This window comes from Chiloscyllium plagiosum, chromosome 15 (assembly GCF_004010195.1).
Source record: "Chiloscyllium plagiosum isolate BGI_BamShark_2017 chromosome 15, ASM401019v2, whole genome shotgun sequence".
Classification (NCBI taxonomy): domain Eukaryota; kingdom Metazoa; phylum Chordata; class Chondrichthyes; order Orectolobiformes; family Hemiscylliidae; genus Chiloscyllium; species Chiloscyllium plagiosum.
This window is the reverse complement of record NC_057724.1, coordinates 30,700,499-30,727,601: the sequence shown is the minus strand read 5'-3', so window position 1 is coordinate 30,727,601 and position 27,103 is coordinate 30,700,499. Positions and strand designations below refer to the sequence as shown.

General features: G+C 40.0%; 1 protein-coding gene across 1 annotated transcript; it reads left to right on the top strand.

Moving 5' to 3' along the window:
* The first annotated feature begins 48 nt into the window (after window positions 1-48).
* Window positions 49-27,084, top strand: polr1d (RNA polymerase I and III subunit D). Its single transcript, XM_043704618.1, has 5 exons — window positions 49-154; window positions 17,632-17,729; window positions 21,434-21,510; window positions 25,772-25,854; window positions 26,955-27,084. Exons 1-5 carry the CDS (start codon window positions 113-115, stop codon window positions 27,012-27,014), a joined length of 360 nt encoding a protein of 119 aa, XP_043560553.1. The 5' UTR covers window positions 49-112; the 3' UTR covers window positions 27,015-27,084.
* Window positions 27,085-27,103: the final 19 nt, after the last annotated feature.

The window sequence follows — 27,103 nt, the reverse complement described above, 5'->3', positions numbered from 1 at the left end:
CGGCGCGTGTGGTTTCAGGAGACTACAATTCCCGGCATCCATGGAGAGTGACGTACAATCCTGGTGTCGACTTCAAGGGGCCTAGGTCGACCCGCAGAGCGACAGCGTGAGCATGGCAACAACTGAAGGGACGCAGAGACCTGTGCTGGAAGTGGTGAGTATGTTCTCTCGGACAGCATAACACTTGACGAATCTTGTTGACTTTTTTAGTTATTTGACGGTGGTACCAGAGAAAGTTGATAAATTTATAAATGCAAGTGATCTGAATTTTCGAAAGGTTTTCAGAAGGTGTTTGGAAAGAACGATAAGGTCAGAGAGTATAGAGTTTGGAACCAGAATTGATTATCAGCTAGTTTCAAAACTATTACCTTGCATCACAGAAGAAGCACCAAAATATTTATGACTCAAATATGAAGTTCTATGAATTTCTGTCAACAAGAATAATTGGTGAGTAGAAAACACCAATGAAATCCAGTGCTACGCAGACCTCTCCAACGTGCTCAGCTATTTCCATTCTTGAAGACAGTAGTACATTCCTCAAGGATGATACAGTCACCCAAGAGTTTTGGAAAGAGAATTACCAGTGTTGGACAAGCCCCCAGCAGTTTGATAAATTAATTTTGGGTATATGCCAATGCTTGCTGAAAGACAAAAGACTATCCAAAAGATGAAGTACAACAAGGTGTACAGTTAGACAATGTTTCTGCAGAATTCAATAAAGCTGGTAGGCATGAACACTTAGAGTCATAAAGTCACATAAACAGACCCTTCGATCCAACTTGTCCATGCCAACCAGATATCCTAAATTATTCTAGTCTCATTTGCCAACACTTGGTCCATATCCTTCTAAACCCTTCCTATTCATGTACCCATCCAGGTGCCTTTTCTCAAACCAGGATCCCAGGTTCAATTCCAGCCTCGGGTAACTGTTTGTGTGGAGTTTGCGCATTCTCCCAGTGTCTGCGTGGGTTTCCTCCCGGTGCTGTGGTTAGGCGTTCAACAAAATTGAACAATCTGCAAGTAAACTGGTGTCTTCCACTTGGTGAATCATTCAATACCAGACTGTGAGGATTGAAATGCAACCGTATGCAAATGTTTGTCCTATGCTGCCACAGTCTGACAGACCCTTCGGTTTCCCAAACGAAACTACATGTGACCTCTAATACGAGACATGTCCAGGGTCGCCATTCATAGCTTCAGTCTTGCTCCTGACATGTGCAGGTCAGGTGAATTGGCCATACTAAATTGCACATGCTGTTGGGTGCATTAGTCAGAGAGAAATGGGTTTGGGTGGGTTACTCTTCGGAGCGTCGGTATGACTGGTTGGGCCGAAGGGCCTGTTTCCGCACTGTAGGGAATCTAAACTGATCTAGTCTAAAAATCAAGGAAGAAGATGTACTTCCTCCCAACTTCCATAATACTATTATTGTTTTCCTGTTTTAAGAAGGGTGCTAAATCAGTGCCATCACTGGGGTATTATCAAGGTCAGTGGTCTTAGTGGTATTCAGTGCTGTCGCCTGTTTCTTGATATCATTGTAGAGTGTATCGAATTGGCTGAATACCAGTATCTGTGATCCTGGTGTGTAAGGTGATTGACTCAGTACTTCTGGCTTAGAGGATTTCAAATGTTACCTCCTTTTCTTTGGCATGGATTTGCTGGGCTCCCTTACATTTGAGGAAAGAGCTGCTTAGGGAGCCTCAAGCTTCAGTTGTTTAGTTGTCCACTACTATTGATGACTGGATGATGCAAGACTGCATAGCTTAGGTTTGATTCCATTGGTTGTAGGATCATTTAGCCCTCTCTATATCATTTGTTGCTTCTGCCATTTGATACGCAGTAGTCCTGTATTCTAGCTTCAGCATACTTTGAGGTATGTCTGCTGTAGCTCCTGCTATGTGCTCTTGCACTGTTCATTGAATCAGCCTGTCAGCTTGATGGTAATTGTGCAGTGGACTTATGCAAAACAATGAAGTTACAGATTGTAGCTGAATATAATTTAGTTCCTGATGGCCCATCGTGCCTCGTGGATGTGTAGGTTTGAGTTGCTAGATCTGTTCTAATTCTGTCCCATTTAGCGCAATGGTAGTGCCATGCAATAGGATGGAGATTATTCACAATGTGAAGATAGGACTCTACCTCAAGGACAGTCCAACCATAAGGTAATTGACAGGTTCATTTGCAACAGGTAGATTGGTGTGGACCTTCTCAGCTGAGCAATCTGGACTCCCTTTACTCTACTAACAATCAAATGACCCATGGCTGCTATCAAGAGCATTTCAATATAGGTTACATGAAATGAAGATCCAGTCCCAAGAAATGATAATCTTATAAATTTCATCATTATAATGTAATTGATCACAGAGAATTCTCTTGGCATTTGATCATTTTGGTCAGTATGGACCAGTTTGGGCCAAAGGGCCTGTCTCTGTGCTGTAGGACTCTATGACTCTGTCTGGCCATCACTATTTTGGTAGGATGGGGTACAATTCTTCAAATCTAAACTAAACAACAGTTTAGATAGAAATGAGCAGAGATGAAGATTTGAACTTTGAAACAAACTCTACTCCCAAGCTGTTGACCCTGTTCATCTTTGGAGCTACTGTCTAAAACATTAGAAGACCGTGTTGTTGAATATGACCCCAAATTAGCTGACCGCATACTCACTTCAACACACAGACTGCCTCTGTCTGATTCTGGAGCACTGCCCAACTCAGCCCCCGTTTCAGCTCATCTGCTGCTGAGATCTTCACTTGTTGTTACCTCTGGACTTGATTATTTAAATACACTTCTGGCTGACCTCCCATCTTCTCCCCCACATAAACAAGTTCATGTAACTTTATATCTTTACTGGAATCTAGCCTTGTTTTCACATTGTCTCAATGCTTTCTGATCTACATTGACTCAAATCTTGCAGTTTCTCAAATTTTAAGTTCTCTTCTTTATTTTCAAATCACTATCATCTTACTACTCCCTATCTCACTGTAACCTTTCTAGTGAGCTCTCTTAACTCTGCAAAACCTGTCCTCTAACTGCCCTTGGCCATCTCTGGACCCTAAAATCCAGAATTCCTTTGTTTCTTAACCTTCTCTGCCTCTCTCTCCTCCCTTTCAGAAGCTCCTCCAGACCATTAATTTGATCAAGAATTTGGTCATTTCCTTACGTGGCTTGGTCTCAAATTTTGTTTGCTAAGGCTCCTATGAAATTTCTTGTTACATTAAAATGCAAGTTATTTTCTTACTTGACATTTTCAAGCATTGGCTTGGATCTCTAATCATTTGAAAGCTGTCTGATGTTTGCTTCTCTTCAGGTTGTGTATGACTTTAAAACAGAGCAGGTATATGTGTATTATGGTCGTTGTCAATTGTATGACAGAAATTAAGCAAAGTAGGGAGAGGCTGAACAGGTTGGGGCTGCTTTCCCTGGAGCGTCGGAGGGTGAGGCGTGACCTTATGGAGGTTTACAAAATTATGAGGGGCTTGGATAGGATAAATGGACAGAGTCTTTTCCATGGGGTCGGGGAGTCCAGAACTAGAGGGCATAGGTTTAGGGTGAGAGGGGAAAGATATAAAAGAGACCTAAGGGATAATTTTTTCACGCAGAGGGTGGTATGTGTATGGAATGAGCTGCCAGAGGATGTGGTGGAGGCTGGTACAATTGCAACATTTAAGAGGCATTTGGATGGGTATCTGAATAGGAAGGGTTTGGAGGGATATGGGCCAGGTGCTGGCAGGTGGGACTAGATTGGGTTGGGATATCTGGTTGGCATGGACGGGTTGGACCGAAGGGTCTGTTTCCGTGCTGTACATCCTCTATAACTCTAGAGGAGAGTATTCAAAGGTGGGTGCCATTGTTATGACCAGAGGCAAATAAGTTGATATTGTAATGATTTTAAAATCAGGAATGTAGCAATATTCAGTTTGTGCCAACTTTTATCGTTCAGTGGCTGCACTCCTGATATATCTAAAGTTTTACACTTCTCTAAAAGTAATGTATGATAGCCTGGTAAGACATGCATTTTATATTTAAACAGGTTACTTATTGGGTGTGCACACATGTGCAGCCTCTGTTGTAAATTAATGGGAGAATTTTAAAGTAAACTGTAGGGAGCTAGCTATGCTCAATTTTGAGATATGGAAGTTCACGTGGCCAAGGAAGTAATTGGTGTAACAGACTTATAGATTTTGCAACTTCTAAAAGAAATTCATTAACAGGATGTGGGCATCACTGGCTAGGCCAGCATTTATTACCCATCCCTAATTGCCCAGAGGGCAGTTACAAATCACATTGCTGTAGCTCTGGACATATAGGTCAGGACAGCAGTTTGCTTGCCTAAAGAGCATTAATAATCCAGATTTTTTTTTTCTTTTTATGACAATCCTAGTTTCATAGTCATCATTTGATTCTTAATTTCAGATTTTTATTGAATTTAAACTCTTCCTTTTGCCATTGCAGGTTCAAACCCAGATCATGAAATGCATCTTTAGTGTAACAGTCTCAATAATATCATAGGGCCATCATCTACCCTGGTCCTGTCAAGCTATGTTTGTACATATGATAGGGTAAAACAAAACTAAAAGATTGAACTGGAGATCTGAAACCAAAACTAAGTGCTGGACAAACTTGGCAGGTCCAGCAGCATCTGTGGAGAGAAAAACTGAGCCAATTTCCCGAGCCCAGTGATCCTACTGAGTTTCTCCAGTACTTTATTTTTCTTTCATACAATAGGGTAGTTTCTCTATTATTGAGTTATAGAGATGTACAGAACGGGAACAGACCCTTCAGTCCAACTTGTCCATGCCAACCAGATATCCTAAATTAACCTAGTCCCTTTTGCCAGCATTTGGCTCATATTCTTCTCAACTCTTCCTATTCATGTACCATCCAAATGTCTTGTAAATGTTGTAATTATACCAGCCTTCACCACTTTCTCTGGCAGCTTATTCCATACACACACCACTCTCTGCATGAAAAAGTTGCCTCTTAGGTCCATTTTTAAATCTTTCCCCTCTCACCTTAAGCCTATGCCCTCTGGTTTTGGACTCCCCTATATTGGTAAAAAGACCTTGGCTACTCAGCTTATCCACGCCCCTCATGATTTTATAAACCACTATAAGGTCAACCCTCAGCCTCTGATGCTCCAGGGAAAAATGCCCCAGTCTATTTAGCCTTTTCCCATAGCTCAAACCCTCCACACCTGGTAACATCCTTGTAAATCCCTTCTGAAATGTTTCAAGTTTCGCAATATCTTTCCTATAGCAGGGAGACTAGAAATGAGTACAGACATAATGTGACATCCCAACTCCTATACTCAATGCACTAACCAATAAAGGCAGGTATATAAAATACCTTCTTCACTACAATGTCTACCTGTGACTCCACTATCAAGGAACTGTGAACCTGCACCCCAATGGCTCTTTGTTCGGCAACACTCCCCAAAATCATATCATGAAGTGTATTAGTACTGCCCTAATTTGCCCTACCAAAACCTCACACATATCAAAATTAAACTCCATCTGCCTCTCTTCGGCCCATTGGTCCACCTGATCAAGGTGCACTGAGGTAACCATCTTTACTGTCCGCTATACCAATTTTGGTGTCATCTGCAAACTTACTAATCATACCTCCTGCATTTACATCCAAATTATTTATGTACATGATGAAAAGCGGTGGACCCAGTACCATTCCCTGTGGCACACTGTTGGTCACAGACCTCCAGCCAAAAAGCAACCCTGCATCACCACTCTGTTACAATATTAAGTTGCTGATTTTCGGATAGTCTTTTTATTTATACACTAGATTTGCTTTTACTGATGTTCTGATTAGATTCCCTACGTTGTGGAAACAGACCCATTGGCCCAACAAGTCCACGCCGACCCTCCAAAGAGTGACCCGCCCAGACCCATTTCCCTCTAACTAATGCACCTAATACTATGGGCAATTTAGAATGGCCAATTCGCCTGACCTGCACATCTTTGGACTGTGGGAGGAAACCGGAGCACCCGGAGGAAACCCACACATGGGAAGAATGTGCAAACTCCATACAGTTGCCCAAGGATGGTATTGAACCTGGGTCCCTGGAACTGTGAGGGAGCAGTGCTAACTACTGAGCCACCATGCTGCCCATATTTATACTATGTTTGTCTCTCTTCAATCTGGAAGGTCCAATGCTCAAGAAATATCAGTGAAGGAATGAATTTGCTGAATGAAAAACTGAATTCAGTGGCATAAGTTGTGATATCACTAATGCTGGCCTCTGTCAGTTGCACTGTTTACAATTACAAAGAAGGAAGTGAGAAAGAAGCAGGTTAGTACTGGAAAATAATTTCAAAATTGTTTACATCAATAACTAGGATCATGTTTGGTTTCCTTTTTTTTAATACTCCCATTATAACTTCTTGCAACAACACTCCAAGATATCATTTCATGATCTGTTTCGAAACAAGCCTGACAGTGGGTGAAAGCGTCAGCAACACGAAAGTAATAATATTTTTTGCTTTTGCTTGAGAACACTGTGCAAATCACATTATAGTCACATTTTAACTTTATTTTTCAATTTGTTACTGTACGAATAAAACTAAAAATTGCGCAACTGTTGCCATGCTTGCGTCTCTGAAATGGTATAACAGAATGCATCATGGAGTGATTGAAAAAAAACTGTGGCTACCATCTGGAGAGGAAAATGACTGTAGGACCTGTTTTGATAAAGTCCTTTGGCTTGTTGTATGCTAACAGAGATGACACACTTCCTTTTTTTTATATAGAGCAAAATTATGGAAAACTGGTGGTTCTAAATTCCAGTACTTAAGAGCGAAAGCAGGAGGGCGAAAAAGGGACATGAGATAACTCTATTTGCCAAAGCTAAGGAGAATCCAAAGGGTTTTTACAAGTACATTTAAGGACAAAAGGTTAACTAGGAAGAGAATAGGGCCCCTCGAAGATCAGCAAGGCGGCCTTTGTGTGGAGCCTCAGGAGATAGGGGAGATACTAAACGAGTATTTTGCATCAGTATTTACTGTGGAAAAGGACATGGAAGATGTAGAATGTAGGGAAATAGATGGTGACATCTTGAAAACTGTCCATATTACAGAGGAGGATATGCTGGATGTCTTGAAACGTATAAAAGTGGATAAATCCCCAGGACCTGATCAGGTGTACCCTAGAGCTCTGTGGGAAGCTAGGGAAATGATTACTGGGTCCCTTGCTGAGATATTTGGATCATCGATAGTCACAGGTGAGGTGCTGGAAGACTGGAGGTTGGCTAACGTGGTGCCACTGTTTAAGAAGGGTGGTAAGGACAAGCCAGGGAACTATAGACCAGTGAGCCTGACGTTAGTGGTGGGCAAGTTGTTGGATGGAATCCTGAGGGACAGGATGTACATGCATTTGGAAAGGCAAGGACTAATTAGGGATAGTCAACTTGGCTTTGTGCGTGGGAAATCATGTCACGCAAACTTGATTGAGTTTTTGAAGAAGTAGATTAGATTAGATTTTTAGATTAGATTACTTTACAGTGTGGAAACAGGCCCTTCGGCCCAACAAGTCCACACCGACCCGCCGAAGCGCAAACCACCCATACCCCTACATTTACCCCTTACCTAACACTATGGACAATTTAGCATGGCCAATTCACCTGACCTGCACATCTTTGGACTGTGGGAGGAAACTGGAGCACCCGGAGGAAACCCATGCAGACACGGGGAGAATGTGCAAACTCCACACAGTCAGTCGCCGGAGGCGTGAATTGAACCCGGGTTTCTGGCGCTGTGAGGCAGCAGTGCTAACCACTGTGCCACCGTGCCGCCCAGTAACAAAGAGGATTGATGAGGGCAGAACAGTGATCGTGATCTATATGGACTTCAGTTAGACGTTCGACAAGGTTCCCCATGGGAGACTGATTAGCAAGGTTAGATCTCACGGAATACAGGGAGAACTAGCCATTTGGAGACAGAACTGGCTGAAAGGTAGAAGACAGAGGGTCGTGATGGAGGGTAGTTTTTCAGACTGGAGGCCTGTGACCAGTGGCGTGCCACAAGGGTCGGTGTTTCGTCCACTACTTTTCTTCATTTTATATAAATGACTTGAATGTGAGCATAAGCGGTATAGTTAGTAAGTTTGCAGATGACACCAAAATCTGAGGTGTAGTGGATAGTGAAGAAGGTTAATTTGATTACAATAGGTTCTTGGTCAGATGGGCCAATGGGCTGAGAAGTGGGAGATGGAGTTTAATTTAGATAAATGTGAGATGCTGCATTTTGGAAAGCAAATCTTAACAGGACTTATATACTTAATGGTAAGATCCAGGGGAGTGTTGCTGAATATAGAGAGCTTGGAGTGCAAGTTCATAGGTCCTTGAAAGTAGAGCCACAGGTCGATAGGATAGTGAAAAAGGTGTTTGGTATGCTTTCCTTTATTGGTCAGAATATTGAGTACTGGAGTTGGAAAGTAATATTGCAGCTGTACAGGACATTGGTTAGGCCACTATTGGAATTTTGTGTGCAATTCTGGTCTCCTTCCTATTGGAAAGATGTTGTGAAACTTGAAAGGGTTCAGAAACGATTTACAAGAATGTTGCTAAGGTTGGAGGATTTGAGCTATAGGGAGAGGTTGAATAGGCTAGGGCTGTTTTCCCAGAGTGTCGGAGGCTGAGGGGTGACCTTATAGAGGTTTATAAAGTCATGAAAGGCATGGATAGGATAAATAGACAAAGTCTCTTCCCTGGGGTGGGGGAGTCCAGAACTAGAGGGCATAAGTTTAGGGTGAGAGAGTAAAGATATAAAAGAGACCTAAGGGGCAACTTTTTCATGCAGAGGTGGTACGTATATGGAACGATCTGCCAGAGGAAGTGATGGAGGCTAGTACAATTGCAACATTTAAAAGGCATCTGGATGGATATATGAAAAGGAAGGGTTTGGAGGGATGCTGGCAGTTGGGACTAGATTGGGTTGGGATATCTGGTTGGCATGGACAAGCTGGACAGAAGGATCTGTTTCCATGCTGTACATCTCTGTGACTCTATTTTGGTTATAATCTCACAGACCAATGAGCCCAGGAGTACATGGATCTGCACATTTACAACAAGTGACAGCACAGTTAGAGACTGTTTTGCAAAATGGTAGGATTGTTATTGGAAAATAGGAATGAAAATGGCTGAAGGTCCTTTATCTTATCTCATGGTATCTTGTACAATAGCACTGAAACATTTAACAATATTACCAATTATACTTGTTAAACTTTATTTTGCTGTTTGAGACCTCCACAAGTCATTCCTATAATACAGAAATTTTTGCTTTCCCAGTATCCTGGTAAAATATAAACACGGAATGCTAAGGAAACTCAGTAGGTCTGGCAACATCTGTGTAGAGAGAAACAGTTAATGTTTCAAGCTGGTATAACTGTTCTTCAGAGCTGAATCTTACCAGTAAAATATGTCAACAACAACAACAACGTTTGGTTCTATAACACTTTCTAACATTTGGAAACCTTCCAAAATTTTGCATAAGGAGTGGGAAGTAAAGCCATTATTGAGCATGTGCTAGTGAAGTAACTGTATTCCAAGCAGTGGATTTTTAAATTCCTTTTAAATATGGCATAGCAGAGAAGAGGGAGAAGAGAGATTTACACAGAGTAGTGGAGTGTTATTGCCAGGAATTTATGATGAGGGAATTAATATTGTTGGTTTAAGAAAACCAGTGGCAAGTGTTGTAGTAAAAGTCACAGTGGATGTGTAGGTTGAAGCAAAGAGAAGCCTTGGGACCATCTTTTTTGGCTGATTGTACATAATAGAAAATTTAAATGCTACAGATATAAACAAGAGCAAATGTTGTTTATAGAGGCGAGGGTGTATAGTCAGGTGTTTTATTTGCTGTGCTGCATGGGAGATGGTGTGGGGTGATTAAAGTGTGGGTCTTGATGTTGCAGACAATTCAGTGTCTTCGTCATACTGAATGGGGCAGAAAGAAGATGTTTTTTGTGATGATCTCACGCTGGAAGCAGTCTGCCATTCAATAGGTGAATGGCAGATCCTCTATCTATCAGTGATATTCCCACTTTTTCTCCATACAATTTATGCCTTGAATATCTAAAAAAATTAAAAGTCTCTTTCTTGAATATACTCACTGAACTGGCCTCCTAAGGATTCTGTGGTGGCAAATTCCACAAGTTGACTACACCGAATGAAGAAATCTTTTGTTATCTTAGTCCTAAGTGGCTGACTTCATATCCTGAGACTGTGATCTCAGTTGGTGGATTCTTCAACCAGGGGAAACGTACTTCCTGCATCTAGTCTGTCTAGCTCTGTTAGAGTTTTACATGATTTAATCAGATCCTTTCTCACTCTTCTCCTCCCTCGTGAATACAGGCCCAGTCGAACCAATGTCAGTAATAGCCTTGTGACCTTTGCTACATTCTATGGCAAGTATATCATTTCTTAGGTAGAAACCAAAACTGCACACAATACTCCAGCTGCAGCCTTACCGAGACCCTGAATAACTCCAGTAAGACACCCCTACTTCTAAACTCAAAATCCTCTTGCAATGAAGTTCAACATTTTATTTGCCTTCCTAATTGCTTTCTGCCCCTGCTTGTTTACTTTTATTGAGTGGTGTACAAGAACAACCAGTTCCTTTTGTAAGTCCACATTTCCCAATATATCACCATTTAAATCATACTCTGCCTTTCTGTTTTTCATACTACAAGTATATAAGTTCATATTTAGCTGTGCTGTATTGCCTCTGTCTTATAGGAACAAATCAATGCAGTGTTGAAATCTGTACCGAAAACAGAAAAGGCTGGAAATCAGTGGTCAGGCAGCATCTGTAGAAAGAGAATAAACTAATGTTTTGAGTCTGGATGGCTCCTCATCAGAGTTGATGTGAAATGTAGAGGAGATGCACTTATGCAATAGTGGGAGAGTGGAGTACTTGGTCATTCCTGAAGAAGGGCTTATGTCCGATACGTCGATTCTCCTGCTCCTCGGATGCTGCCTGGCCTGCTGCGCTTTTCCAGCACCACACTTTTCAACTCAGGTCTCCAGCATCCGCAGTCCTCACTTTCTCCTGCTTGGTGAGAAAGAGTGCTTGTAGTGCAGATTAATCTGATGTTCAAGCCTTGCTCAAACTGAATAAATCATATATTTTTCTACACCTGCTTAGGTGCCTTAAGTCTCTGGAGAAAAAGCTATTGTAATTTTGAACAAGGGGAAAGCTGTCAACATCAGATCACAGAGTGTAACCTTCCATATCAATCAATCATGCAGTCAAAGCTATTCAAGGTCATTGGTTGGGTATACTATTGCTTCATGAGATGCTTTACCCTGCAAGTGGCAAACCTAAGTGGTGCCATATGAGCAAATTCACCTTTGGCAGGAAAGATAAAGCATATGATAACCAAATGGATATGCATGTCACATACACACATGATTTAGCAATATATAAAAGGAACTGATGAGAATAAGCATTGTTTACTTCTTCAGTAAGCAGCTTTTAATCACTAACTTTAGATAAATATGGCAGAGGTAACCTGATTTTATTTTAAGTGATAGATACAGATGCCAGGAAAGCTTTACAGGTCCGTTAATATTTCTGTCAAGTTCTAGGAGATCTTGACAGGAGATCCTGAGCCAAATCTTCTCTTAAATGCCCCTATTCACCAGTAGTCTGTTTTAGGGACAACAGAAAGAGGCATTCCTAATTCTGCTGCTGCAGCCTTTATTGTGTGAATTCATACAATGTTGGAGCACAGAAGAAAGCCAGTCATTTATGCCCATACCAGAACACTTCAAAGGAGCTGTACACTCAATTGGAATGTGTGAGAATGGCAGAACAATGGTGTGTCTAACTGCCAAACTGGAAAGAATAGACCGTTCTACTGGGGGGAGGAGGAAAGAGGGACGGAGCAGAGAAGAGAGGACATGGTGACAGAGAATGCAACAAGTAAAGCTGGAAGAAATGGAAGTGAGTACACAATCTGAAGGTGTTGAACTCGTTAAGTCCAGAAGACTGAAGATGAGCTGTTGTTCCTCAAGTTGTGCTGAGATTCCTTGGAGCATTGCAGCATGCCAAGGACAGACAAGTGGGCATGTGAGCAGGATGCTTTGGCTACAGCAAGGTCATGGTCATGCTTGCACATGGATTGGAGGTGTTCTGCAAAGTGGTCACCAAGTCTGCACTTGGTTTCTCCAATGTAGAGTAGGCCACATTGGGTGCAGCGAATGCAACTTACCAGATTAGAGGAGATACAGGTGAAATGCTGCTTCAGTTGGAAAGACTGTTTATGTTTAGGCCCTTGGACAGTGAGCAGGGAAGCGGTGAAGGGGAAATTACATGGGAAGGTGCTGTGGGAAGCAGGGTGGTGTTGGTGGACAAGAAATGGACTAGGATGTCCTGGAGAGAACGGTCCCTGTGAAATGCATACGGGGAGTGAGGAGATGATGTATTAAGTGGTGATGTTCTACTGGAGTTTGTCTGAAATGGCAGAGGATAGTCCTTTTGAATGCAGAAACTAGTGGGATGAAAATTGAGGGCAAGGGGGACCCAATCATGCTGTTGTGAGTGATGGGCAAGGACGGTAGCACAGGTGATAGGTTGAATGTGGTTGAGGGCTCTGTCAAAGACAGTGGGCGAGAAACCATGATAATGGAAGAAGGAAGCCAAGTGAGCAGTGCTGTTTTAGAAGGTGGCAATCATTAACCTTGTTTAGATTATTCTGAAGTCTCCTTGAAACCTCCTTACAACTCACAGTCCCACCTAGTTTTATGTCGTCAACAAACTTAGAAATATTGCATATGGTTCTCTCATCTAAATGATATGTTATATATCGTGAATAGCTGGGGCTCTAGCACTCACCCCTGCAGTATACCTCTAGTTGCTGGCTGCCAGTCCAAAGACCAATTTATTTCTCATTTTCATGTGGACACAGACATACGTACACGCACACATACTCCTCTGTCCCTGGCACACCGATTGTCTGAGCCTGCTCCTGCCAGACAGACCTTATTTTGTTCTGTCTTAATCTTTCCCTTCCCACTTACATCTGCCATTCATCTGAAACTTCATGTTGGTTTCAATGCTTCCACTTTACTGCCACCAGCCTACACCATGTACATGCAATCCCTGTACATGTCTGTTTCCCATCAAGGTGATTTTGGGGTTCTCCACTTCTTCCTTGAGAGTAGGGAGTAACCATCCCCCAGATACCTCCACACTCTTCTGCACACTCTTCTGCTTGCTGCGTTTGTCCTTACTTAGAACAACAACTCATTTAACTCGTCTCACTTTCTTCAGGAGAAAATTGTGGCCATGGGTACTTGTATGGGCCCCAATTGTGCCTGTCTCTTTGTGGGTTACATGGAACACTCAGTGTTCCAATCCTACTTCTTGTCCTTCCTTCCTCCCTCACAACTCTCTCTCAGTAATATCGATGACCTGTTCAATGTTACTTTCCTCTCTCATCTGGAATTGGAAAAAAGGTCAATTTTGCTTCCGATTTCCACCCTGCTCCCCATTTTTGACGACTCCTTTCCTTTCCTCCACACCTTTTTTTTCCATTTCTGGGGGTAGGCTAGCTACTGATTCCCACAGTTATCTTGACTATTCATCCTCATACCCTGCTCTCTGTAAGGCCTCTATCTCCATCTCATGTGTTTTTGATAGTGCCATCTTTTGCAGAGGGCTGGTAAATGTCTTCCTTTTTTCCTCAACCAAGGATTCCCCACCATCGTGGTTAGCTGAGCGCTCAGCCATATCCAACCCTTTTCTTGCACCTTGCCTTTGCCCCTTCCCTCCCCTCGCATAACAACAAGAGTCATCCTATTCCTCACTATCCATCCCATCAGCTTCCACATCCAAGGATCATAAGTGTCATTTCCCATACCTTCCAAAGATATGCCACCACCAGATGCACATCCCCCTCCCATTCCTTGTCAGCCTTAGCAGAAACTGTTCCCTCTGGGACACCCTGGTCCACTCCTCCTCCACTCCAAACACCCCACCACACACTAGTGCCGTCTTCTGATGCGACTGCAGAAGGTGCAACACTGCCCGTTTACCGCCTCTCTCTTCTCTACCTAAGGCCCTAGACACACCTCCCAAGTGAAGCAGCAATTTACCTGCACTTCATTCAATGTTGCCTGCTCACAATGTAATCTCCTCTATACTGGGGAGACTTAACAAAGATTAGGTGACCACGTTGCTGAACAACTATGCTCTGTCTGTTAAAAATGATCCTGGGCTTCAGTTGCCTATCACTTCAATACAATGCCATGTTCCAGTGTTGTCATTTCTGTTTCAGGCCTACTGCAGACCTCCAGTGAGTCTCACCATAAAGTGGAGGATCAGCAGCACATCTTTAGCCGAGACATCTCACGACCTTCAGGACTCAACATTGTGTTTCACAATTTCAGAATGTGAACAACCTCGCCCTTTATTAGCTTTCCCCACACCCCTAGTTCCTGATCTGTATGGGCTGTTCTCAGCACAGCCAACCTGTTTTTAAACACTTTGCACTCCACCTAGCTGTTATGCTCTTTCAGTTTATCATCAGCAGTCTCTATATGCTTATCCTCTTTTTTTTCTCTCTCTCACTCTCTTAAGGAGAGTCATTGCACTCAAAACATTCATTCTGTTTTCTCTCTACAGATGCTAACAGACCTACTGTATTTCTGCAGCACTTTATGATTTTGTTTAAGATTATTAATTAATCTTTTCTCATTGCCCAATACCCAGTCTAGTTTAGGCTGTAGGTTTGCTCGCTGAGCTGTAGGTTTGATATCCAGACGTTTCATTACCTGGCTAGGTAACATCATCAGTGGCGACCTCCAAGTGAAGTGCAGTTGTTGTCTCCTGCTTTCTATTTATATGTTTGTCCTGGATGGGGTTCCTGGTGATGTCATTTCCAGTTCGTTTTCTGAGGGGTTGATAGATGGTATCTAGATCTATGTGTTTGTTTATGGCGTTGTGGTTGGAGTGCCAGGCCTCTAGGAATTCTCTGGCATGTCTTTGCTTAGCCTGTCCCAAGATAGATGTGTTGTCCCAGTCGAAATGGTGGGTTTTTTTCATCCGTGTGTAGGACTACGAGGGAGAGGTTAGCCACCAGGATACATGAACACCCGCTAGCCACAAAAAGACACGACCCACTCTCCCATACAAGTACCCATGGCCACCCTAAACTTCAACCTGAGCTACAAACCTTGCAAAAACCCAGTCTAGTATAGTCTCTCTAGCTGGCTCCTCAGCATATTCATCTAAAAAATAATCTCACATACAGTCTATTGTTGCTACTTTGGTTTGTCTAATCTATATGTCAGTTACAAACAACCACCCATAATTACAGCTGAACCTTTTTATGCATGTGTCTCTGATCTCTTGTTTAATTTGTTGCCTTCTATCTCTGCTACTGATTGGCAGCCTAGTCAACATCCATCAATGTTTTCTGACCCCGAGTGTGTTTATCTCCACCCATGAAGATTTCATATCATGATTTTCTAAACCAATACCCTGCCTCAGTATTGCATTGATATTTTGTCCTTTACCAATATTGCTGCCCACATTTCCCTATTTGTCTCTCTTTCCTAAATATTAAATATGCTGGACATTCAGTTCCCATCCTTGGTTGCTCTGTAGCCATGTCTACATAATTGCATCTGTATCATAATTGTATATCCGTAAGTGTATATCTATTTGCGCTGATTGTTTATCTACTTCCTTGCGAATACTCTGTGCATTAAGATACAATGCCTTTAACTTGGGGAATTTTGCAGAATTTTTTAAGAACATTTAACTTTTGTGTCTACTCTGAATAGCAGGGCTTGATTTCCAGTCCTGTACCCCAGTGAGTTGTGATGTGATAAGTGTAGAGGTTCAAGGATTGCTGAATATCATGGGTGGAGTTGGACCACAAAGGCTGGAATCTCACTTGAATTCATACAGTATAAATCAAAGTAACAGACAGTTGCTGAAAAAGGAGATGTACAAAACGTTTAGTACGTGCAGAAGAACCTCGAATATCTGAAGGACGCAAGTGGGAAGTATTTTGTTCCGTTAATCAAATTCCGGATAATCGAATAGATAAAATAGTTCAGCCAAACATCGGGACCTTGCGATCTTGCCGGCTAATCCAATATTCAGATAATCAGTTGCCAGATAATCGAGGTTCCTCTGTATATACTTCATCGAACATGAGAGAAAGTGAAAGCAGTGGAGGCGAATAAGGCAAAAGAGACAAACAGAAAAGTCAAATTTCTTCAAAGTGGGAATTCTTAGGAAAGAATTCGGAGAGTGTTGCACCTTGGGAGTGATTTTCATTAGTGGTTGTTATAAATAATTTGAAATATTCCATGTTATAGTAGTACCACAGGGAACCTTCTAGTGGTGTTGCAATGTTTATGATGATTCTCCACATTGCTTTTTGGAAAGAACTTAGGTCCTGCAGGAGCAGAAGAAAGAGTGGAAGAGTATACTATGCTGAGGCCTGGCCTATTTTAACTCCCAAGCCCGCTTTTAATTTCTGGCAAGACCATTATCCCTGAATTCCCTTATTAGAACCATGTTGACCGTGGCTGCAATATTCCTTTACTTTCCATGTTTCTCTATTTCTACATTGAAAATAGAGGTCTTGAGCTTGCTGGGCCATTCATTATGATTGGCTGATCGTTGAGTTCAATATTCTAATCCTGACTTCTGCCCCCATATTCCTTGATCCCTTTAACAACAAGAGCTCTCTCTACCACTTCCTTGAAAACACATAATGTTTTGGTCTCAGGCAAATTCTGTGGTATTGAATTCCACAGGCTCACTAAATACGAGGGAATTCCCTGGCACCAATGATGTCATGCATTCTATTCTGTTGACCCGTGGAGTTCTGAACCCGTCTGTTATAGGCCTGTTTGTACGTTATGACAATGAGATCCATTTTGCCTCTTCCATTTCCCTGCAGCTCAGTAAAGCCCTTTCATTTGGTCTTCCCTCTTCTTGCCTCTACCAGAATGCAAAGCTTACAGTGCAATTTAAAACAAGTTTCAGAGAAAATCTAAAAAGATATTTTCAAAACATCTCAACAATCGAGATGAATGCTGCTTTAAGTAATTTCTAACCTCGTCATTCTCTTCTTTATGCTTCAAATTATGATCAGAAGTATCAGCTCTGAGTCACTTCAAACTGTTGTCAGGATCCTGAACACACCACCAGACCTATTTGAATATGTTCCCAAGCCTCTTTATCTGTTTCTGTTCAATCAACTTCCTGTTTGTGGTATTACATTCCCTTTAATACCATGTTTCTTTATTTTATTGACAAGCAAAGTATTTTTAAAGTCGAAGTACGCTACACTTACCCCTTTCACTGAGTTTTCTTTATTGATACAGTTCCATAATTCCCATATTGCTTATTATTGCTAAAGGGGCTAACAATATTTCAGAATCTGTGTGCTCAGGATATATGCTGTAATAATTGTTATTTTGCAGTAGAAAAGGTACTCGGGCTTTTTTTTGTTGTGATCTTGACAGACGTTTTGTAATCAAAGAAGTGAACAATAATTATAGGAACATTGAACTTTTTTTTGTTTTTGCCTTGGGTGGGAGGATGGAATCAATACTTTCTTGCATTCATGGTTTATTTGTTAGTCTGCGTCTCTTCCAGGTCCAAGCAGAAGGTTGTGATGATTCGAGCGTTACATTTGTGTTGCATGATGAGGACCACACACTCGGGAATGCTCTACGATATATGATTATGAAGAAGTAAGGAGTTTAGATATCTGTAATTGAATATTTGGAAATACTCTGTTGGAAAGTTTAGGCCAAGGAGCATGATTAGCACTCGTTAATTCAGATCCAGAATTGAAATGAAATATTTTAAATTGGAACATATGAATGTTTTTATTTAATTTTAACAATTTTTCTTTTATATAATTGTGATGTATTTTGATGAGAAACAGTGAGAAATAATCTGTGAATAGACTTTTTGGTCTGGGATTAGATTACATGATTACAGTTGGAGTTCTGTCCCAGTGTTTTTTTTCCCTCAATTGATTTATGAGGAGAGCAAACTATATCAAAAAGTACAGAAATAAAAGCCACAGCAAATATGTATATGCTTTATCCATTTCCCATTCACACAGTCAACATTACTTATTCTACAGATAGCAACAGGATAGGATTACATTGGTTCCATTGCCAAATTTAATTGAAACCATTCCAACTCCCCTTTTTCAGAAGCTTCCGTAAATAACTTATATTCCATCTGTATTTGTACACCAGACTTTTGGACTATATTCTGTTGCAACGTTTATGTGTAACATGAGACTACTGATAAAAGGTCACAAGTCTGAAACCTTAACTCTGTTTCTGTATTCACTGATGTTGCCTGATGAGCTGAGCATGTCCAGAGTTTAGGTTTCCAGCACACTCAGTGTTTTCCTTTTGTATTTTTAAAATTTGTTCATGCAATGTGAGCATTAGATGCCCACCTTTAATTGACCAGTGATGATATTCTCAAGGGCCATGTTTTTCTTCTTTTGGTTGTATTTTAATATACCAAAACAGATTGATAAACTCGTCCAAACAGTACACAAAGCAATGTGTTTTGAACCAATAAATTTTTGTTACACCAAATGAAACCAGTTTGGAAATAAGGAAAGGCTGATCAATCCAATTTCTTTATCCATATATATCAATCCAGTCTAGATAGCAAACCAGAGCTGAACAGTGTTCAATCTGGCCATTTTCTCAAGGTAGATGAGATGATTCCAAATTTGTACTGCAATATTCCAGGGAGTTGGGGCCATTAAGTCCCCATATGACTTTGTGTTTAGTATAAGTGAAGAATTATGTTTTGAAAATTTGCTGCACAAATCTGGACATTGTAAAATAATAGTGTACAGATTCAAAAAGTGATCAAAAGACTAATCAAGTGTTGAACTTTACTTCGAAGTAATTGGAATTCCAAAGTAAAGAAGTTATGCTTCAGTTGCACAGAGCCTTCTCCAGAACTTATCTGAATCGCTGATGTTATAGTCCAGGCCAGATCCCCTGAAAACATTTTAAGAAAGTAGGCCGGACCTTAACTTTGCTAGTTGAAAGCAGGTGTAACGTGGATATTCCAGGAGTGGTGCAGCTGGTCAAACCACATAGTTTTAAACAAAGCAGAATTTATTTACAAGATTACTGGATGAAACACCAACAAAAGAGAACAGAATAATTTAACCTATCTGAAAACCCAACAGATTATGCCAATTTAACGATGCTGTTTCCAATACTTGCAACAATCCCCATAAATATCCCTTGGCACAGAAGGTAAAATCAAACACTAGGTCTTACAGGAGAGAAGTGAGAGAGAGTGAAGGTCAGCATAGACCTGCTTCTCTTGGGTCCAGTAGTTCCACAACATGACCTCTTTCAGTGAATAGCCAGACTGCCAAAAACCAAATCAAACCAGAGAAATGCTGAGCTGGGAGAACTGGCTACTCCCCTTCCATTATACGTGTTTAATTTTAAACCTTGAAAGCCTTTTTCTTGAGGCAGTATCTGTTAGCTGTAATCAAATTGGCCCTAAAATCCATCAAACTTGGACTTTTCAGAATCTGTGTCTTTTCCAACCTTTTTGGGGGAAAAGAAAAGCCAAGGACACCATAACTTTGTTAAAGGAGCAGCATCATCAGAGGTTCAGGTTTGAGTATTGAACCTAAGGAAAGCTGCAATAACTATGGAAAGGATATAGTACTAATTCACCAGAATAATGCAAGAGCTTAAGGTGTTCAATTATAAAGACAGATAACATTAACTATACTTCTACTCCTTTTGGTAGAAGGTTGAGGGGTAATTGAATAATGTTTTTTAATAAAGTTAGATACAAGGGAAAATCTTTGCTCATTGGAGAAAGGATTGTGATGCTTTGGGTTAGATTGTAAATGATAACTGCCTATAATACTCCTGCAGTTGTCACAGTGTATCTATTACCGCATTTCTCTCTCTTGAATGTTCTAATATTCTGTAACTGACACTAATAGACTGAAATCTATATAAACTTCCCGGTTTGTAGAAGAATGAGCAATGTTTTCAAGAATGACTTAAGCCAAAAGGGCATTTATGGATACAATTAAAATAAAGAACTGCATGCGCTACAAATCTGAAACACAACAGAAATTACTAGAGGAACTCAGCAAGTTTGGTAGCATCTGTGGAAAGAAAATAGAGTTAACATTTCGAGTCCAGTGAGTCCTTTCTGAAGAAGGATCATGGGAATTTAAGGAATTCTGTGCAGTCTTTTCAGCCTCTTTTATTCTTTCAATGACCTATAACAATAACTCATTTAACCTTGTGCTTCAAAAGCAACCATTGTGTGATGTAACTAACTCTGCATGTAGATCGTGCCAGAGTTTTTTTTTAGATAATTAAAATAATTAATATTAGTTTAAGTTTAAAAGCTTCATATCTTTAAGCTGTAGTCTATAATTTTTCACACATTTACTAATATAGTTGTAATAGTGGATCAACTATATGTTCATTGTATTTTCTCACACACACACACACAAAACACATGTGGGTGGAGTGTAGGAAATCTCTGTCCTTTAGTCTCGTTTCTCCAGGTTCTTTTCACTTCTTTGAAGTTGTGTTATATACAATTGGTACATTAACTGCAAAGTTTCTTTGTTACTAGTTAAAGAGCACAGCTTACATCAACTTGTGAGGGAAAATAAATTGGCTTTCTTCAGGCCTTGGGTATTTTACTGGCGAGTAAGACACACCATCTGTCCTTGCAGCAGTCTGAAGGCTTCAGCCAGTATCTTTCCCACCCGCAAGCTGCTCAGCTACTCAGGAGTCAATCAGATATTTGTTATCAAGCTGTTAGGTTTTGGCATCTTTAATTGATCATAACTCCACAAGTCAATCAACAACCTGTTGTAGGAAACATCTCGCTTTGTATATGCTTCTTGGTACAAACAGCCTCCCTCAGTGCTTGAACAAAGCAGCAGTGTAAACCGTCCTTGCAACAAGTTTCAGTTTTTATAGTATAGCAATTCCTTCCTCGGGGCTTTGCTGTAAGATAGTCACCTTCCCATTTCACAATGAAACATACCAAAAAAAATATGGGCTTTACATATCTCAATTTAAAAGTGAGATGGAAACATTCAATAATCTGGATCTGTATATGGAAAGCCAAAATTCAAGAAATCCCTATTACTCATCATTGTAGCTCTCCCCCTTCTCTCGACCCACTTTGGTAACAATTGGTTTCATGGAAAAAGATTCCATTATATTTTCTGTTGTAGATTGTAGAAATTTCAGGTGTAACATTCTAGGACAAAGATCATTTAAACCAGAGTTCAGAGTTATCCGTTGGAAATGAAATGTCTTTTAAAACTACAGAATAGTTTTACAATCTGGTGAAAAAGAGATTTTTAATTTTACTATTCACTTTTTAATCCTAATTTCTTTCTTCTCAGCCCAGAGGTAGAATTTTGTGGCTATAGCATCACTCATCCATCAGAAAGCAAAATTAACTTCAGAATTCAAACAAGAGGTAATTCCTGTATTTGATCCAATAAGCCCTTCTAATGGATTTGTGGAAGTCTTCATTGTTGATTAATCTTGTCTTATGCTCTGTACATCTTTCTTATTTCCCTGCTGTCGTTGATTGTTGCATGTACATACTGCACATGTAATATTCATGACCTATGTACTAAGTGCATGCTTTTGTTTCTATATGGATACATGGTGCGAAATATTGTTAATCAGAAAATGAGATGTGATAATTTTGAGAAATTCAGACAATTAATTAATAAGCTGTCAAACAGTTCAGTGGAGAGCCTGCAATTATGTCTAAGATGCCCAGTTTTTGCTGATTGTCATGACAAGATTACTATCAAATGAATCTGTTGATTTCTACAAATCTCAAATATTTAAACTTTCAATAGTCTCTAGTTTTCTATCTTCATCTCTTCTAAAGGCTCGTGCTTGGAGTGCAATTGAATGTGAACTAAAGCACTGCAGAATCACAGGACCATAGAAAGATTACAGCACAGAAAGAGGCCATTTAATTCATCTTGTCAATACTAGCTGCGCATTCTAACCTGACTGTCCAGAATGTGGTCTGTACCTTTGCATGTTTCAAGCTCTTCTGATACATATTCATTCTGGAGTAGCACTGACCATGAAAAGTCCTCGAGGTCTTTTCCTAGATGAGGTGGCCATTTTAACATGAAAGCTCCAAATTATTAAACTATCCCACCCTGTGTTTACAGTAGACACTTAACCATGGTTTATAAAGTATCTGATCAAATGTATCACACTGCTTTAAAAGTGTACATCCAAGAGGAAATTAAAAATTATTCTTAATGGAATTATTAATGGAGACCAGAATATTGATGAATGTTTCAATGTATGACACACAGTGGCAGGTGGGCTTCCACTCACCATCATCCCCAAGCTTTGCCATACAACTGCGTTTCTCCTGCTTATTCCTTATTCTTGGTGATTTCATATTCTAGGTTCATACTGAAAGGCACAGGCAACCTCAGGTTCCTCTTCCTTCCAGCTAACTACCTATTTGAACCCTATCATCTTTTTTTCTAAATATAGAATTTGCCGAATGCTATATTTCTGAAATTGAGGTCATCAGCTTTGTTGGCTGCTTTCCACCAAGTCATCCACCCATACAAGCTGTCATTTCTCATCACTTTGCAGGTTTTCTCACATTCATCTCCTCTCCTCTCATTTCCTCCATGACTCTATCATCTTCTGACCGTTGACGTTGCCTGTTCTTGACTCATTAATACATTTCTTTCCTTTGTCATTATCTCCTTTCCATTGTAAAATTTTTTGTCACCCTTCCTCAATACATCCGTCCACTTTGTGCATCATTATCTTTTCGCTTCACTTTCATGTCTTCAGGCCTCTCTGTCTCCTAGCTTGTATGCTCGTTTCTCTGAAAGCTTCGTTTTTGAGTTTCTCCAGTTCACTTAAATGTTGCATTTTTGTTTTTATAAATGGCATCTTCTGTGACCATAATGTATAATTTCCCCCCTCGATCTCTTTGCAATGTTTGAGTAAGTTGACAGTCATCTTTCACACCTTTACCATTTGTTAAACTCCTAATTGAACTGCATTTGCCGTGATTACAGCATTAGAATTCAATAAACCCCAACAATACCTTGTATCTATTCTCATTGGAGTAATTTCAAAAGTCATCCAAAGTTCAATTCTATCTCTGTTTTTCCTATTGATATGTTGTTTCTCAACAATATCATCTGTAGATATGTAGTCACCTTTCATTTGTACTCTTAACACCAGATCTACAACATCAATATCATACTTGAATCACTGACCGCTTGATGCTCACACAGCACTTGTTTGACAACAATTCTTGGATGAGGTCCAACTGTCTTCAAATTGACACTGGAGACCAAAAAAGTCATTATTTTCAGTTCCTACATAGAATCAATAGGAAGAAGCAAGATTTTATTTACCTTTTAGAGGCATTTGTTCAGACTGTACCAGATTATACAAAGCCTTTGTATCTGTTCCACCCTGATTTGAGTTTCAAATCTGACATCCCTTCCTTCATTAATTTCTTAGTTCCAACATTGTCTACTCCAGCCTCTTTGTTACTGAAATGCTTATCCTTTATTTTTAACTTTTGGAAGCACTTATTCAATGCGAGAGTTTCTGTTTTTCCATGTTCCAACATGTCCAAAATGTTGCTTCTTATATCATGTCCTACTCTAAATACACTCTTCCAATATTGCTGAGGCATACTAATTTGCTGTCTGCTTGTGCTCATTTTCAAATAATTTCATTGCCTGATACTTTTCTATTACTACAGTTTCTTTCCTGCATTAAGTGCTTTAACTTTGTATTTAAGCTCTCTTTGCATCGCCATTGCTGGTTGATCCTTCCATTGTCTTGACTTTACAGTATGATGCTCTTTTCGTAAACCTCTTCACCAGTTTGTTGAAATCCTATGCTTTTGACCAGGGTTTGAATACCCCAGTCTTTCACTTCTGCCAATATACATTTCTCTAATTTTTTTTGTTTGTACAGCACATTTTTTTAACATTATGGAGACTGTATAAATGTTAGTTACTCTTATTTGTCCATGGAGGATGGTGCAACTGATTATCTTTATTCATATTCTCACCTGACATCGAAGCAACTACTTGGAGTATACTGGGTTTTTCTCTCTATGACCCCAAATATGCTGTGGTCAATTGGTCACAAAATCAGTCCTCTATGCTGGCTCAGTTTGGCTATTTCTGCAACACGTACATAGAGTCATAGAGATGTACAGCATGTAAACGGACCCTTCGGTCCAACCTGTTTATGCTGACCAGATGCCCCAACCCAATCTAGTCCCACCTGCTAGCACCCGGCCCATATCCCTCCAACATAATTGATCCTCTAAATTAATTGTTGCCATGGCTTAGCACAACATCTCTAAATGCATTTGTGCTTTCCAGTTGGGTTACTCAGTACCTTTATTTTGTGTTAAAAGCTGATGATATTGTATCTGGCTCACAAAAGTGAAACCTGCAACAAGCAAAAGTTTTAGGCCCCCTAGAACAGTTTCTGTCCTAATCTCAGATTTATTTCAGGCAGCCTTAAATTAATTATCCCTAATTTTTGTTTATTAATGAAGATATAGTGGAGTCAAATGAGTTAGGATATTGCATTTGTGAAGATGATATGCCTTGTGCCCTGCCATAATGCTGAATGCATTCCCAAACAATTAAGTTCTACATTAAATAGGACAATTTCAAGAACTTGTTTTGTGTAATTTGTACTCCGCATTGCTGAAGGTGCATTGTGCTGGGAAACAATCCGGCATCTTTCAATTTGATGCATGCTACCAGATGTTTCAATATACCATTTTGCAATACTTGCACTGCTATCACCGAACTCCAATAACTCCCCAAAGCTTTTGGCTGTGATTATTTATTTTCCATTTCATGAGGATGTTCTGTACCTGTCAGGAAAGTGAGATTGATGGTTTGGCCAGAATACAAGGTTATCTTTTAAATGGCTTTCTTTCCCCTAAGCCAGCAAAAGTATTTGGGAGTTTTTCCAGTCAAGGTCATTCTGTGGAATTAGGGAATGAAATTCACTATCCTGAGTTCTGACTGTGCCTGAAGCTATTCTGAGGGAACATGATCCCATTTGTAAACGTCTGTACCTAAAGATTTTAGAAAAAAATTTTACATCCCTTCTTGGACTTTGACTTATTCCATGAATAAATGACTAGAAATGCATAACAACATGAGCAGTTGTGTTCAATGAGAGCTGTAATCCTGATGACACCTGATCAAACAAAACAAACTAATGAATAGTTACATCTGGTTTTCACTTTTGCTGCTTTCAGCTGTGCTGGTTTCTGCGCAAGTATCCTAACTCTTCAACTAGGTTTATTGTTTGTGACTATAAGCACTGCATTCTAGAGTATTATAGCATAATAAAAGACGTTTTTTTATTGTTAAACATATACATCCAGTCAAGTAGTTGTCATAGTGGAGAAAGTACAACAGCAAGCACTGCATGTGTGTCCCTGAAATGTTGCATCAGTCCATAAGCTGTAACTATATAACCATATTCATATTTTAATTGTGGATAAACTTTCAGGAATGTTAATATATGTGAATCTATGGAAAGACTGTAAAACATAGAAACAATTTCAATTGTGAAAAGCCTGTAGGGAATGGTGTATTAGAGTTGCATATTGTAAATGTGAAACAGAATGCTGCAGTGAACTGGAAGGAGTTAATTACAATGTACTGTGAATTATTTTGCAGGTGGAATTCCATCTGTAGAGCCTCTTCGCAAAGGTCTCAATGAACTAATGACTGTCTGTCAACATGTGCTGAATACATTTGAGGTTAGTCTCAAATTCACTGAACAATTCCTAAGACACAGAAAGCTGCAACACTGAAAATGAGATTCTGCAAATTATTCAAAATTATTTGCTTGTGTCTGAGTCTATTCAATCATTTGTTGTTAACATAATCTTGCAATAGCTGTATGTTTAAGATTAGCATTTTCCCGCATCAGTGGACTCGACTGTTATTAATGACATGAGTGAATGTTTTAAAAATGCTGACCATGAAACTACTGTATGGTTCTAAAATTTAACTGGCTTACTGATAACCTTTTGGGGAAGGAAATGTGCTGTCTTTACCTCATCTGGTTTAAATTTCTCTTTCCCCCACCTCCTCACAACTTCCTGTGTCCAGTTGGGAAATTCAGTCTGGAGTGGGAAGGTTCCCATTCTGCTGCCAGTAGACCCTTACGTAGGTAATCTATGCCCACTGCCACCACTTGTATATTCCAGCAGTGATAAGTAGGGAAATCACCATGCTTGAAACCCAAAAAGCAAGCCTAATTCTGTTTACCAGCAGGCTCCCAGGGGAGGTTCAGTCATTCAAAGGCACACCGTTCCTGATCGAGGAATCCAATGCTGAGAAGCTGCTTGTCTTAACTCCATGGAGAAAGCAGGGTTGGGCATTATTGAGATGGCCATTGCTACAAGTGGAACTGAAACTAGTGTAGTTGGTATCTTCATACCTCTTTCACTATACATTTTACCATCATTCCTGGAGCAACAAGGACACTTCTGATACCCAGGAAACCGTTCAAATTATCCTAATTCTTGCCCTCTGCTTTTGTAGGATATATCACCAAAAATTGCAATAATAAATTATTCAACCTGAAGCAAAAGTTTGTTTTATTACATTTTGTATTGACATCACAATATTAAGAAAGATTGTATACATGTAGGGTAACTATTGATAGTTGAATTATAAGTGCATTTCCAATAACTATGAGAGTATATATTTCAATTGCATCATTCAGGAAGTTCTTATTCTTCCCAATTTGAAGCTATCGGTACTGAGATAGTTCTGTGAAAGTATATCAGCTTGTTGCAACACATTCTGCCTGACTGTCACATTCCTAATTCTGATTAATTTCTTCTTTTAGATCAGTATTAAGGAGTATAAAGAGCAACATAGACAAGGAGAAGCAATGGATCAGTTGTGATAAGATACATACTTTGCTGTATAGTTTTGTATTTTGAAAAATAAACATTAAAAATTTATTTTAAAATTTGTTTGATGACTTAAAATAGT

Bases quoted from the DNA above. Each gene is read 5' to 3' on its own strand.
- polr1d (XM_043704618.1), top strand. From the start codon at position 113: ATGGCAACAACTGAAGGGACGCAGAGACCTGTGCTGGAAGTG. The intron at 17,730-21,433 runs GTAAGGAGTTTA...CTTTCTTCTCAG, and splicing joins CGATATATGATTATGAAGAA to CCCAGAGGTAGAATTTTGTG. The intron at 21,511-25,771 runs GTAATTCCTGTA...ATTATTTTGCAG, and splicing joins CTTCAGAATTCAAACAAGAG to GTGGAATTCCATCTGTAGAG.